The sequence below is a fragment of the Heterodontus francisci genome, chromosome 24 (assembly GCF_036365525.1).
Source record: "Heterodontus francisci isolate sHetFra1 chromosome 24, sHetFra1.hap1, whole genome shotgun sequence".
Classification (NCBI taxonomy): Eukaryota; Metazoa; Chordata; class Chondrichthyes; order Heterodontiformes; family Heterodontidae; genus Heterodontus; species Heterodontus francisci.
The window spans coordinates 35706294-35720483 of NC_090394.1; the positions used below are offsets into that span (position 1 = coordinate 35706294).

The window sequence follows — 14190 nt, forward strand, 5'->3', positions numbered from 1 at the left end:
TTTTCACAGATGCTGCCAGACCTGCTGAGTGGTTCCAGCATTTCTTGTTTTTATTTCAGATTTCCAGCATCCGCAGTATTTTGCTTTTATTTAAGTACTTTTGAAGGGTGTTTGCTGTTGTAATGTAGGAAACGCGGCAGCTATTTAAACACAAGATCCCGCAAACAGCAGTACAATGACCAGATAATCTGTTTTAGTGATGCTGGATGGGGATAAATATTGGTCAGGATGCCAGGGAGAACTGCCCTGCTCTTGGAAATAGTGCTATGGGATTTTTACATCCAGCTGAGGGGGCAGATGAGGCTTCTATTTAACATATCTCCAAAAGACAACACCTTAAGAGAGTACAGTACTCCGCTAAATTAGCTTATATTATGTGTTCAAGTCTCTTGAGTGTGGCTTGAACCCATAACCTTGTGACTCAGGGCAGCAAGCTACCCAATGAGCTACAACTGACACTCATACCACACCAGTTGGTTGGAATGAGAGAGTATTTCTGTGGGCAGTGTGGAGCTGATTGCACTCCTAAGATGCAGCGCATTGCTTCAATTCAGCAATCCCTGACCACGGGTTTGGGACAAAGTCTGAAGTGCCTCCCCTCCCTCTGAACACAAACCAGCAATTTAGCAATTGGGAGGAAAGTAGGAAGTTGCTTGATAACTGAATTCAGTGTCGTGTGTGTTAAGTAACAAACTATATTTTTGTAAATAGCTACCCCGGATAAGCAATCACATGGTAAAATTAGTGATTAGTGTTAGTATTTATTAATGAACTACAGTAGGGTAATCATAACTTCACTGCACTCTTACAATAACCCCACAGTCCTTTGGAATGGCGCAAGTATCAAAACAGCAACAAATAGTCCTAGAACAGGGTAAGAAACAGGAAAAAACATTGAGCTAGAGTCCAGTTGCTTCATAAGAAAGATAGTCTTACAATTCATAGCTTTACAGTAAGAGGTAGGGCTCAGCACATTCATTGTTCTTCCATTCCCTCCCAAACATTTAGTGCATTTGTGGTCATCTAAATTTTAACTACAATCATTTAACCAACTTAAGCCATGATGCTCTACTTCCTCATTGCAACGGGTGATGTAAATGCAATTTAAACTGCTTAGGCATGCTGAATCTGGTTCTATAGCTATGTATCTATTGGCTATTTCCTATAACAGTCACTTCTTGAAATGAAATTGTTGGCACAGTCAGATATTTTACTACACGAGAGGGGTGTAATTTGTGACTAGGAGTCATCTGGTTTTCAGCATTTGCTTTTGTTTAACTTTTTGAATTTTAAGTTTAGTATGGCAGAAGCTTTTTCCATTCTGGACCACCCCAGTGTCAACATCAAGCACTCCCAGTGTCAGTTGTACAGCACAGCAAGAGCCCGCAACCACTGAAGAGCGTTCTTCGACTGCACTAGTGAGACATCTCCTACGCCTGTGGATCTGAGGTGGTCAAAATTTGGGTACTTTTTGATGGGATCATTGTCCATTTTTGAGAGAGTGCACAGTGGAGTGTTCCATTTCTTTAGGCTGGATTTGAATGTAGATCCTCAGAGATGCCTAACCCACTGCATTATCCAGTACCATACAACCTCCTCCCCATTTTTTTTTTAAGGCATTTCAGTTTCTTGCCCTTCTGTACCCCCATCATGCAGCAGAAGGAGGGAGTCACAGGTGCACTGAGCCCATAATGCTAGTCTGAGGGCACAGAGAGACGGGAATGCCGTCACTATAAATGGTATTTCTCCCTCTCAGCCAAAACAACTTTTTATTCATTCATGGGCTGTGGGTGCCACAGGCAAGTCCAGCATTTATTTCCCATCCCTAATTATCCTTGAGGGATGGTGGTGAGCCTTCTTGATTGCTGCAGTCCGTGAGATGAAGGTACATGCACAGTGCTGCTGGGTTGGGAGTTCCACTGCTGCCATTGTGCACTGGTGGTGGAGGGAGTGAATGTTTAAAGTGGTGGATGGACCCAATCAAGCAAGCTGCTTTGTCCCAGATGGTGTCGAGCTTCTCGAGTTCTGTTGCAGCTGCACATGTCCAGGAAAGTGGAGAGTAGTCCATCACACTGCTGTCTTGTAGATGATGGAAAGGCTTTGAGGAGTCAGGATGGGAGTCACTTGCCGCAGACCTGCTCTTGTACCCGCAGTGCATATGTGGCTGATCCAGTTAAGTTTCTGGTCAACGGTGATTCCCCAGGATGTTGATGGTTTGCGATTTGACAGTGGGAGATACTGAGAGAGAAGAGCCAATTCTGAAAGGAGGTTGCAACAACCAACAGTTGGTGTAACAAAGTTGACAGGCAGTGCATAGATCCTGCATTAAAAACACCAGGTATTTACAAGTTTCAATCATGGGAAGTATGTCTATCCATCGCAGTGACTTTACACAGAGTCTGGAATAATCTCAGAGAAACAAACAGTAGCTGACATTTTCAGTGAATGTGGAACATTCTTTGGAAGAAAGATACAGTGAGCAATCCACAGAACTGACCTATCCGTCTGTATCAGTGTATATATGTGGGTGTATGTAGGAATGAATGTGTTTTTGCACACATGCAAGAGGGCGCAAAGGAGAGAGCACATTTATGTATTGTGTGCATGTATATGTATTCAACAGCATATGCCTGCAGCTGCTTTAGGTTTACTCAGTAAAATTTCAAGGCTTTGCTCCGATCTGCCTCCACACTCAGTTCTGCTTTCATAAATAGGAATCCATTTCAAGTCAAAGCTGGTTGTGAAGATAAAAAAAATGATCACAGCCTGATTCCCAGGAAAGGGAAACTGATGTGATTCCTGATCCCTGAAAGGATGCATGAGAACGACTGGCCACTACCTCTCTCAGCATCTCACTTTTTAAAATAAAAACAATTGCTCAAAGTCTACAGCTCGTCCTCGGAGCTGATGAGGATAATCTTCTCACCAGTCTTTCGACGACTTGGAACGTGGGTGCGTGTGTGGGGCAAGGTGTGCCCATTGTGCCTGGGTGCCACCTCATCTTTGGTTGATTGCTGTGCATACTGCTGATAGGCTGGGGAGAAGTTGTGGATCGCATCCTGCACAATGTCATTGGGGTTCATGGTTTCCTTCAGGCCGCTGGATATGCTTTGCATGGGAGCCATGTTACCTGTGTACAAGAGTTAGTCAAGTGAGTTTTAAAAAAATTTACAGATTGACCAGTTAGTCTCCCTCAGGCTTTTTCTCCTTCCCATCCTCCTCAACACACCCCCACCCCCAATTCTTCTGGCGGCAGATACCAGCACATGATGTCACAGCAACCCAAAAAGACCCAGGGTCTCCAACACAATCAAAAGATGTTCCAATTACATAGTATCTAAAGCACATAAATGGACTGATCAGCCCAGCTGGTCCATCCCAGTATTTATACTGCACACAAGCCTCCTCTAACTCTACTTCCCCTAACCCCCGTCAATATATCCTATTCTTTTCTCCCTTATGTAGTTATCTAGCTTCCCCTTAAATGTACCTCAACCACTCCATATGGTAGTGAGTTCCACATTCTCACCACTCTTTGGGTAAAGAAGTTTCTCCCAAATTCCTGATTGGATTTATTAGTGACTGTTGTATCTATGACCACCCCACCCCCAGTTTTGGTCTCCTTTACAAGTGGAAACATCTTGAATTTGCTGAATTCAGCTGCGATTGGTGGGTGGGTGGATGGGGTGGGGGGGGGGCTACAAGCAGGCAATTGCATCAGTGTCTCTGCTCAGAACTGGGTGTGGAGGGCAGAATAGTTAGACTCTCAACCACCAACTCGGATACCAGTCTCCACCAAGTGCCAGTCTATTAGCCGCGGATAGGGTCAGCCAGGGTGCACTGCACCAGAGAATAGCCTGCCATAGTTAATAAATCCAATTGGGAATTCAGGAAAAACTTCTTTACCCAGAGAGTGGTGAGAATGTGGAAGTTGCTACCACAGGATTTAGTTTAGATGAACTGTATAGATGCATTTAAGAGGAATCCAGATAAACACATGAGGGAGAAAGGAATAGAATGATACGCTGATAGGGTTAGATGAAGTAAAGTTGGAGGAGGCTCATGTGCAGCATAAATACTTGCATAGTCCAATTCTGTAGGATGGCCTGTTTGTGCTGTAAACGCTTATGTATCACTCACTGTCAATGTGCATAGTTGGTGAATGGTCAGTCAGGTGAGGCACCAGAAGCTTCAGTCACCCAGGGAGTCATTGCCTTCAGATTAGAAAGGCAATTGGAGAAGAAAATTGTTTATTCTTCAGACAGTGATGCCTTTTTTCTAACAAAAAAATTTGCTTTGTTGCTACTTGATCAGAACCTAAACCTACAGTCATCACACATCAACAGCATGAAAATCATTGGCCTCAGTGATACACACAGTAAGACCATGGAAGGATAAGAGGGTGGAGAGCTAGTTTGGTCCAGAGATGCTGCCAGTTCATTGATTCTCAACTCATGTGTTCCCAATGTGAAATTTCCAAAATTAAAGACAACAAATATGAAAGGTCAGCAGAGTCTTGAAAAATTCTCAGCATTTGGAAATGTGAGAACTGCTCTCTGAGCAGGGCTTAAATCCAGACAGTGTACAAGACTCCTGGAAGTATGGTGTCCTCGTGACTTTTCCAGCTAGTCCTAACATACCGACGATAAAAGAATGAATGACAAACCCAACCTTATCTTGATGTCGTGAAAGGCGATATATAAATGCCATTTCTTTTTCTACCATGTAAGCAACAATTTGAGTTCCTGTTTTAATTTTCCCCTCTTTCTAAAGGCACAGGACATGGTTCCTTGGGCACTTCTTCAGTATTTTCATAAATAGGAGTAGGCCATTCGGCCCCTTGAGCCTGCTCGGCCATTCAATAAGATCATGGCTGATCTGATTGTAGCCTTAACTCCACTTTCCTGCCTGTCCCCACCCCGCAAACCCTGGACTCCCTTGCAGATCAAAAATCTTGTCTAACTCAACCTTGAATATATTCAATGATGCAGGCTTCACTGCTCTCTGGGGTAGAAAATTCCAAAGATTAACAACCCTCAGAGAATAAATTCCTCCTCATCTCCATCTTAAATGGGATACCCCTTATTTTTAAACTGTGCCCCCTAGTTCTAGATTCCCCTATGAGGGGGAACATCCTCTTATCATCTACACTGTCACGCCTCCTTAGAATCTTATGTTTCAATAAAATCACCTCTCATTCTAAGCTCCAATGAGTGTAGTCCCAACCTGCTCAACCTTTCCTCAAGACAACCCTTTCATCCTCAGAATCAGCCTAGTGAACCTTCTCTTGTTGTGATACCACTTTAACAATGAGTACTTCACACATCACAGGAAGTGACAATCAACACGTGATAGTTAAGTTGGAGTTGTGTTAGTCATCTAGTCACATGCGTATTATAGAGCTCCCGTGTAAACCTAATACTTAATAAAGAACCCACTCCTCGACTACCTTTCAACTCAAGATTGTTTGGTATCTTATTGCTGAAGATGGCAATAACACTCAACTGCTTCCAATCCAAGTATATCCCTCCTTAAGTAAGGAGACCAAAACTATAATACCCTAGGTGTGGTCTCACCAATGCCCTGTACAGTTGCAGCAAGACTTCCCTACTTTTATACTCCACGCCCACCCCCACTTGCAATAAAGGCCAACATTCCATTTGCTTTAATTACTTGCTCAACCTGCATGCTAACCTTTTGTGATTCCTGTACAAGGGACACCCTGATCCCTCTGTACCACAGTCTCTTTCCTTTTAAATAATATTTTCTATTCTTCCTGCCAAAGTGGACAACCTCACATTTTCCCACATTATACTCCATCTGCCAAATTTTTGACTACTCACTTCATCTATCTATATCCCTTTGCAGATACTTTGTGTCCTCCTTACAACTAATTTTCCTACCTATCTTTGTATTGTCAGCAAATTCGGCGACAATACACTCAGTCCCTTCATCCCAGTCATTAATATAGATCGTAAATAGTTGAGGCTCCAGCACTGATCCCTATGGAACTCCACTAGTTACAGTTTGCCAACCTGAAAATGCCCCAATTTATCCCAACTCTCCATTTTCTGTGAGTTAGTCAATCTCTATCCATGCTAATATATTACCCCAAACACCATGAGCTCTTGTGTAGTAACCTTTTATGTGGCACCTTATCAAATGCCTGTTGGAAATCCAAATGCACATCTAATGCTTCCCCTATATCCATCCTGCTTGTTACGTCCTCAAAGAACTCTAATAAATTTGTCAAACACTATTTCCCTTTCATAAAAGCATGTTGACTCTGCCTGATTGCATTATGATTTTCTAAATATCCTGCTTCTACTACCTTAATAATGGATTGTAGCATTTTCCCAATGACAGATGTTAGGCCAACTGACCTATAATTTCCTGCTATCACTGCACCCACCCCCCCCCCCCCCCCACCCCACCCCACTTTCTTGAAAATTTGCAGTTTTCCAATCCACTGGGGCCTTTCTAGAATCTAGGGAATTTTGGAAGATTGCAACCAATGCATCCACTATCTCTGTAGCATTTCTCTTAAGAACCGAGGTTGCAGACAATTAGGTCCAGGGGACTGGTAAGCCTTTAGTCCCATTAGTTTTCCTAGTACTTTTTCACTAGTGATTGTTTTAAGTTCCTCCATCCCTTTTGCTTTTCTGCTATTCTTGGGATGCTTTTTATGTCTTCTACTGTGAAAACAGATACAAAATATTTGTTCAAAGTCTCTGCCATTTCCTTGTTTCTCATTATTAATTCCCCAGTCTCATCCTCTAAGGGACCAACGCTTAGTTTAGCTACATTTTTCCTTTTTATATACTCGAAGCTTTTACTCTCGTTTTTATGTTTCTTGCTAGTTTACTCTCATTCTCTAATTTCTCCCTCTATTTTTAGTTATCCTTTGCCAGTTTCTAAAATTTTCCCAATTTTCTGCTCTGCCACTAATCTTCGCCAATTGTTCTCATTCTGTGAGGGGGAGGCTGGGCCCTGAATGCTGGCAGGCTATACAACCATGATGGGCATATAAGCCAAGCTCAATACCGTTCCCATCCAACGATCATTCCTTTTTCTCTCTCAAGAAAGGCAGCAAGCAGAAGTGATTGATTTTTCCTGTGCCTTGGGTAAGGGGAACAAAGGCTAATGATGGCAGCTAACTGCTGCCCCAATTTGGGATCAGTGAACAAAGTCTTGTGCCTTGAACTGAACCAGGTACCTTTTGCTCTCAATCCTTTACTTAGTTACCGAGGAGCCAAACAGGTAACTTTAGCACTACATATTCCTTCAGCCAGTTGCTGGAGCTTGGAGTAGTGGGTGTTCCTACCTTGTGTGGTCTCGCGCTTTTCTCTGTACACCTGGGAAGGATAGGCATAGCGAAGGGCAATGGCAGCGAAGAACATCTCTATGCAGATGATGAAATTCTGGTAGCCTGCTGCTACTGTTCCCGCCCTGACTTCATGGCCATCGATAATCTGGATTTCTGGGATTACTCCACATTTCTCCAAGATAGCCAGCAGCATTCCTGAGGAAACAGATCCAATCCACAATAGCAGATACAACAACCCGTGCCACATTAACAGAATTAAAATATTCATCAAACTCTAAATTTACTTCAAAACAATAGAATTTAAATATATTTTCTCATCACGTCTCAAGTCTCAAAGTGTTTCACTTACAATTTGCTTTGAAGTGCAGGAACCATTGTATCGGCCAACAGCTGCAATTTTGTGCACAGCAATGCAAGACCAATTAATCTGCAATTGGTTGAGAGAACATTGACCAAGACACTGAGGAATGTTCTGTCTTCAAATCGTGATAATATCCCTTTTGTATGGTTGTCTTATGTGGAACCTTAACAAATGCCTTCTAGAAATCCATTTAGACGACATACCCCATTCCATCATACTAATAACCTTACAACTCAACTAGATTAGTCAGACATGATCACCCTTCACAAATCCACATTGACTCACTGATCAGCTAACATTTGTCCATGTGCACATTTAATTATCCCTCTAATGATGGTTTCAGTAACTTCCCCAAAATTGATGTTAAATTAAGAGATCAGTAGTTACCTCAAGTTTGAATAACTTGAAGATAGACAAGTCTCCCGGGCCTGACGGGGTATATCCAAGGATGTTATGGGAAGCAAGGGATGAAATTGCAGAGCCGCTGGCAATGATCTTTTCATCTTCTCTGCTGACGGGGGTGGTACCAGGTGATTGGAGGGTGGCAAATGTTGTGCCCCTGTTCAAGAAAGGGAATAGGAACAACCCTGGGAATTACAGGCCAGTTAGTCTTACTTCGGTGGTAGGCAAGTTGATGGAAAAGGTGCTGAGGGATAGGATTTCTGAGCATCTGGAAAGACACTGCTTGATTCGGGACAGTCAGCACGGTTTTGTGAGGGGTAGGTCTTGCCTCACAAGCCTGATTGAATTCTTTGAGCAGGTGACCAAGCAAGTGGATGAGGGTAAACCAGTGGATGTGGTGTACATGGATTTTAGTAAGGCATTTGATAAGGTCCCCCATGGTAGACTTATGGAGAAAGTCAGGAGGCATGGGATAGTGGGGAATGTGGCCAGTTGGATTAAGAATTGGCTAACTGATAGAAGGCAGAGAGTGGTCTTAGATGGTAAATACTCAGCCTGGAGCCCAGTTACCAGTGGCGTGCCGCAGGGATCAGTTCTGGGTCCTCTCCTGTTTGTGATTTTTATTAACGACTTGGATGAGGAAGTCGAAGGGTGGGTCAGTAAATTTGCAGATGATACAAAGGTTGGTGGAGTTGTGGATACCGAGGAGGGCTATTGTCGTCTGCAAAGGGACTTGGATAGGTTGCAGTGCTGGGCTGAAAAGTGGCAGATGGAGTTTAACCCTGAAAAGTGTGAGGTCGTCCATTTTGGAAGGACAAACATGAATGCAAAATACTGGGTTAACGGTAGGGTTCTTGGGCATGTGGAGGAGCAGAGAGACCTTGGGGTCTATGTGCATAGATCATTGAAAGTTGCAACTCAAGTGGATAGGGCTGTGAAGAAGGCATATGGGGTGTTAGCGTTCATTAGCAGAGGGATTGAATTTAAGAGCCGTGAGGTGATGATGCAGCTGTACAGGACCTTGGTAAGGCCTCATTTGGAGTACTGTGTGCAGTTCTGGTCGCCTCATTTTAGGAAGGATGTGGAAGCCTTGGAGAGGGTGCAGAGGAGATTTACCAGGATGTTGCCTGGAATGGAGAATAAGTCTTACGAGGAAAGGCTGAACATTCTAGGCCTCTTCTCATTAGAAAGGAGAAGGATGAGGGGTGACATGATAGAGGTTTATAAGATGATCAGGGGAATAGATAGGGTAGACAGTCAGAAACTTTTTCCCCGGGTGGAGCAAAGCGTTACAAGGGGTCATAAATTTAAGGTGAAGGGTGGGAGATATAAGGGGGATGTCAGGGGAAGGTTCTTTACCCAGAGAGTGGTCGAGGCATGGAATGCCTTGCCCGGGGAAGTTGTTGAGTCAGAAACTTTAGGGACTTTCAAAAGGCTTTTGGATAGGTATATGGATAAAGGAGAATGATGGGGTATAGATTAAATTGTCCTTGACAGAGGACAAAGGATCGGCACAACATTGTGGGCCGAAGGGCCTGTTCTGTGCTGTATGTTCTATGTTCTATGTACCTGGATTCCTCCTCCCTCCTTCTTTAGGAGGGACATTTGCAATTTTCCTATCTAAAAAGGCACAATTCCTGAATCTAGAGAACTTTGGAAAATTATGGCATCTGCAATTTTCTCTTTCTTTTCTTTAGTACCCAAATGTGGAAGCCATCATCAGGTTCTGGAGATTTGTCTATTTTATGTCCCAGTCCTTTTTCCATTACCATTTTCTTTTTAAACCATCATCAAGTTCCTTCCCTTCATTTTTTTTTTAGGTTCCCTTGCACTTTGTTACCCTTCTTTACTCAGTCATTTAGTAAAGATATTGCTGATTTAAGAGATATTTTGGATACCCACCTTGCCAAAAGGAGAGGAAAATAACGGATTTTACAGTCAGGAATTTCAGAACAGGATCAAACGCACTGAGGAGTTCACTGGTGGCGAAGTAGAAGAGGAACAATGCGTAGAGTGCGAGACTCACAGAAATGTTATAAATAATGGTGATATATAGGTATCCACTTCTCACACTGTGGAAATGAAATGTGCTCAATTAGCTTGCAACAAGAGGATTTACTGCATCTCCAAGCATTTGTTTCAAGAATGAATTTTCAACCTAGTCCACTTTTTTATGCCCCCCTCAAAGAAGTGCTTCATTCCACAGGGTCCATCTTTCAGACCCATTGCTTATGTCACTTTGATATATGGAGATACAAATTGGATTTCCCTAGACAGACTCGTTTAGATTTTCCCAACTCCAATCTCTGCTCGACAACAGAATGGCACCTATTGGGAAACTGCAATTCAAGGATTTCAGACTTTTCAATATGGATGTTTAATACTAATTTTAAGGGAAACTGAAAAGGATAATCAAGAAATCCAGGATTACTACATAGTTCAAAAGGTATTACTGCTTCAGGCTGTTAAAGGCTAACGGAGACTTGATGCACTTCTGCAGAAATTACGGATGAGATTAAAGATAAGGCAGCTGCCCAGCTAGGCCTGAAAGACTATGAGAAAATGTCACACAACTGCAACTGTTTTTGCAGCAATATAAAAACAACAATTTTAGCAAGTTTGAGGAGCTAGATCAGAAGCAGGGACAAAAGAATGTCAAGGGAGAATTAACAGCTCAATCTCTTGAAGCAGGTGGTTTTGGCTATTTCAAGTTGCATTACTGATCAAGGTTATAAGATCTCTGTCTGTAAAACTGCTGTTTGAATGCCAATAGAACCAACTATGTTGAAAAGTTTTCAGCCTCAGCTGATCCTTACCTCTCGACATCCTAAAGCAGTGGAGAATGTACTTAGAAATCCGATAAACTCAGGGAGCTATAGTGCTGAACATGTGCCCAGGACCATCGGAAAAATCAGCAATGATGCTGGTCTACTAAACCCCTACACCTCTAATTTCCTTCTAATAAGTACTGCCCCATAAAGGAAATTTCATTCTACTCAGCACCTGCCCGGAATCAACTTGAAGTTCCTCAAACTCTCCTTCAAATTGATCCATGGCTTTACCCTGCCCTACCTCAGTGACTGTTCTCCAGCCCAATCCTCCTCTACTGTAGTGTCTATTCTGTGTGGCTTCACCCCCCCCCATGCTCCAGCATTGGTGATGCTTCTTAGGACAATATGTTCTGGCTGCTGAAGCACCTTTCTGCACCATTTCTGTCTCTCTCCCTTTCTCTACCTTATTATTGCAAGCCAGAATTGAGAAAGTTAGATTCAGAGTTTCAGAAAATGTAAGCCTGCTGCAATATGGATTTTATTTAAATTTGTTCATGGGATGTGGACATCACTGGTTGGCCAGCATTTATTGCCCAGCCCTAATTGCCCTCGAGAAGGTGGAGGTGAGCTGCCTTCTTGAACTGCTGCAGTCAATGTGGGTAGGTACACTCACAGTGCTGTTAGGGAGTTCCAGGATTTTGACCCAGCGACAGCAAAGGAACAGCGATATACAAGATGGTCTGTGACTTGGAGGTGCTATTCCCATGCATCTGCTGCCCTCACCCTTCCAGGTGGTAGAGGTCACAGATTTGAAAGGTGCTTTCTAAGGAGCCTTGGTGCATTGCATCGTGTAGATGGTACACATTGCTGCCACTGTGCGTCAGTGGTGGAGGGAGTGAATATTTGTGGATGGGGTGCCAGTCAAGCGAGCTGCTTTATCCTGGATGGTGACGAGCTTGAGTGTTGTTGGAGCTGCACTCATCCAGGCAGGTGGAGAGTATTCCATCACACTCCTGACTCGTGCCTTGTAGATGGTGGACAGGCTTTAGGTAGTCAGGTGGTGAGTTACTCACCGCAGGATTCCTAGCCTCTGAGCTGCTCTTGTAGCCACTTATCAGCCCATTTATCATTTATATGGCTACTCCAGTTCAGTTTCTGGTCAATGGTAATGCCCAGGATGTTGATAGTGGGGGATTCAGTGATCGTAATGACATTGAATGTCGAGGGAGATGGTCATTACTTGGCACTTGTGTGGCACGAATGTTACTTGCCACTTATCAACCCAAGCCTGGATATTGTCCAGATCTTGCTGCATTTCTACACTGACTGCTTCAGTATCTGAGTCGTTGCAAATGGTGAACATTGTGCAATCATCAGCGAACATCCCCATTTCTGACCTTATGATTGAAGGAAGGTCATTGATGAAGCAGCTGAAGATGGTTGGGCCTAGGACACTACCATGAGGACTCCTGCAGTGATGTCATGGAGCTGAGATGATTGACCTCCAACAACCACAGCCATCTTCCTTTGCACTAGGTATGACTCCAACTTTGCTAGGGCTCCTTGATGCCATACTCAATCAAATGCTGCCTTGATGTCAAGGGCAGTCACTCTCACCTCGAGTTCAGCTCTTTTGTCCATGTTTGAATCAAGGCTGTAATGAGGTCAGGAACTGTGCGATCCTGGCGGAACCCAAACTGACTGTCACTGAGCAGGTTATTGATAAGCAAGTGCCGCTTGATAGCACTGTTGACAACCCATCACTTTGATGATGAGGAATAGACTGATGGGGTGGTAATTGGCCTGATTGGATTTGTCCTGCTTTTTGTGTACAGGACATACCTGGGCAATTTTCGACATTGCCAAGTAGATGCCAGTGTTGTAGCTTGGCTAGGGGTGTGGCAAGTTCTGGAGCACAGGTCTTCAGTACTATTGCCAGAATGTTGTCAGGACCCATAGCCTTTGCAGTATCCAATGCCTTCAGTTGTTTCTTGATATCACCCAGAGTGAATCAAGTTGGCTGAAGTCTGGCATCTGTGATGCTGGGGACTTCAGGAGGAGGCCAAGATGGATCATCAACTCGGCACATCTGGCTGAAGATTGTTGCAAATGATGTGCTGGGCTCTCCCTTCATTAAGGATGGGGATATTTGTGGAGGTACCTTCTCCAGTTAGTTTAATTGTCCACCACCATTCACGACTGGATGTGGAAGGACTGCAGAGCTTAGATCCAATCCCTTGGTTATGGAATCCCTTAGTTCTATTGCATGCTGCTATGCTATTTGGCATGCATGTAGTCCTGGGTTGTAGCTTCACCATATTGAAACCCCATTTTGAGGTATGCCTGGGTACTACTCCTGGCATGCTGTCCTGCACTCTTCATTGAACCAAGGTTGGTCCCCCACTTGCTGGTAATGGTAGAGTGGGCGATATGCCGGGCCGTGAGGTTACAGATTGTGGTTGAGTACAATTCTGCTGCTGCTGATGGCCCACAGCACCTCATGGATGCTCAGTTTTACATTGCTAGATCTATTCAAAATCTATCCCATTTAGCACACACAACACAGGACTGTGCAGTAGTCACTCCTTCCATTACTGTCATGGACAGATGCATCTGCAGCAGGCAGTCTGGTGAGGACGAGTTCAAGTATATTTTTCCCTCGTTGGTTCCCTCACCACATGCCGCAGAGCCAGTCTAGCAGCCAAGTCCTTGGACGCGGCCAGCTCAGTCAGTGGTGGTGTTATTGAGCCACTCTTGGTGATAGACATTGAACTCCCGCACCCAAAGTACATTCTGCACCCTTGCCACCCTCAGTGCTTCCTCCAAGTGCTGTTCAACATGGAGGAGTACTGATTCATCAGTTGAGCAGGGTGGGGGGATGGCAGTGGCGGTAGGTGGTAATCAGCAGGATGTTTCCTTGCCCATGTTTGACCTGATACGATGAGATTTCTTAGGGTCTGGAGTCAATGTTGAGGACTCCCAGGGCAACTCCCTCCCAACTGTATCCCACTGTGCTGCCACCTCCGGTGGGCCTGTCCTGCCCGTGGGACAGGACATACCCAGGCATGGTGATGGCAGTGTCTGGGAGATTGTAAGGTTCGGTGAGTATGACTGTCAGGCTGTTGCTTGCCTAGTCTGTGGAACAGCTCTCCCAACTTTGGCACAAGCCCCCAGATGTTAGTAAGGAGGACTCTGCAGGGTCAACAGGGCTGGGTTTGCCGTTGTCATTTCTGGTGCCTAGGTTGATGTCGGATGGTCCATCCGGTTTCATTCCTTATTGACTTCATAGTGCTTAGATACAACTGCGTGGTTTGCTAGGCCATTTCAGA

General features: G+C 44.2%; 2 protein-coding genes across 4 annotated transcripts in view; one reads left to right on the plus strand and one right to left on the minus strand.

Annotated features, from left to right (window-relative positions):
- Positions 1-14190, plus strand: part of mettl4 (methyltransferase 4, N6-adenosine) — an 81874-nt gene that overhangs the window by 49775 nt on the left and 17909 nt on the right. The gene's annotated exons all lie outside the window — the stretch shown is intronic.
- tmem184a (transmembrane protein 184a) overlaps positions 52-14190 on the minus strand; it is a 73776-nt gene continuing 59637 nt past the window's right edge. For all 3 annotated transcript variants that reach the window (XM_068055890.1, XM_068055892.1, XM_068055891.1), the window contains 3 exons: positions 9993-10162; positions 7325-7522; positions 52-3130 (listed from right to left, as the gene is read on the minus strand). In XM_068055890.1, coding sequence (XP_067911991.1) covers positions 2886-3130; positions 7325-7522; positions 9993-10162 — 613 coding nt within the window. In that variant the 3' untranslated portion in view covers positions 52-2885. The remainder of the gene's footprint in view (positions 3131-7324; positions 7523-9992; positions 10163-14190) is intronic.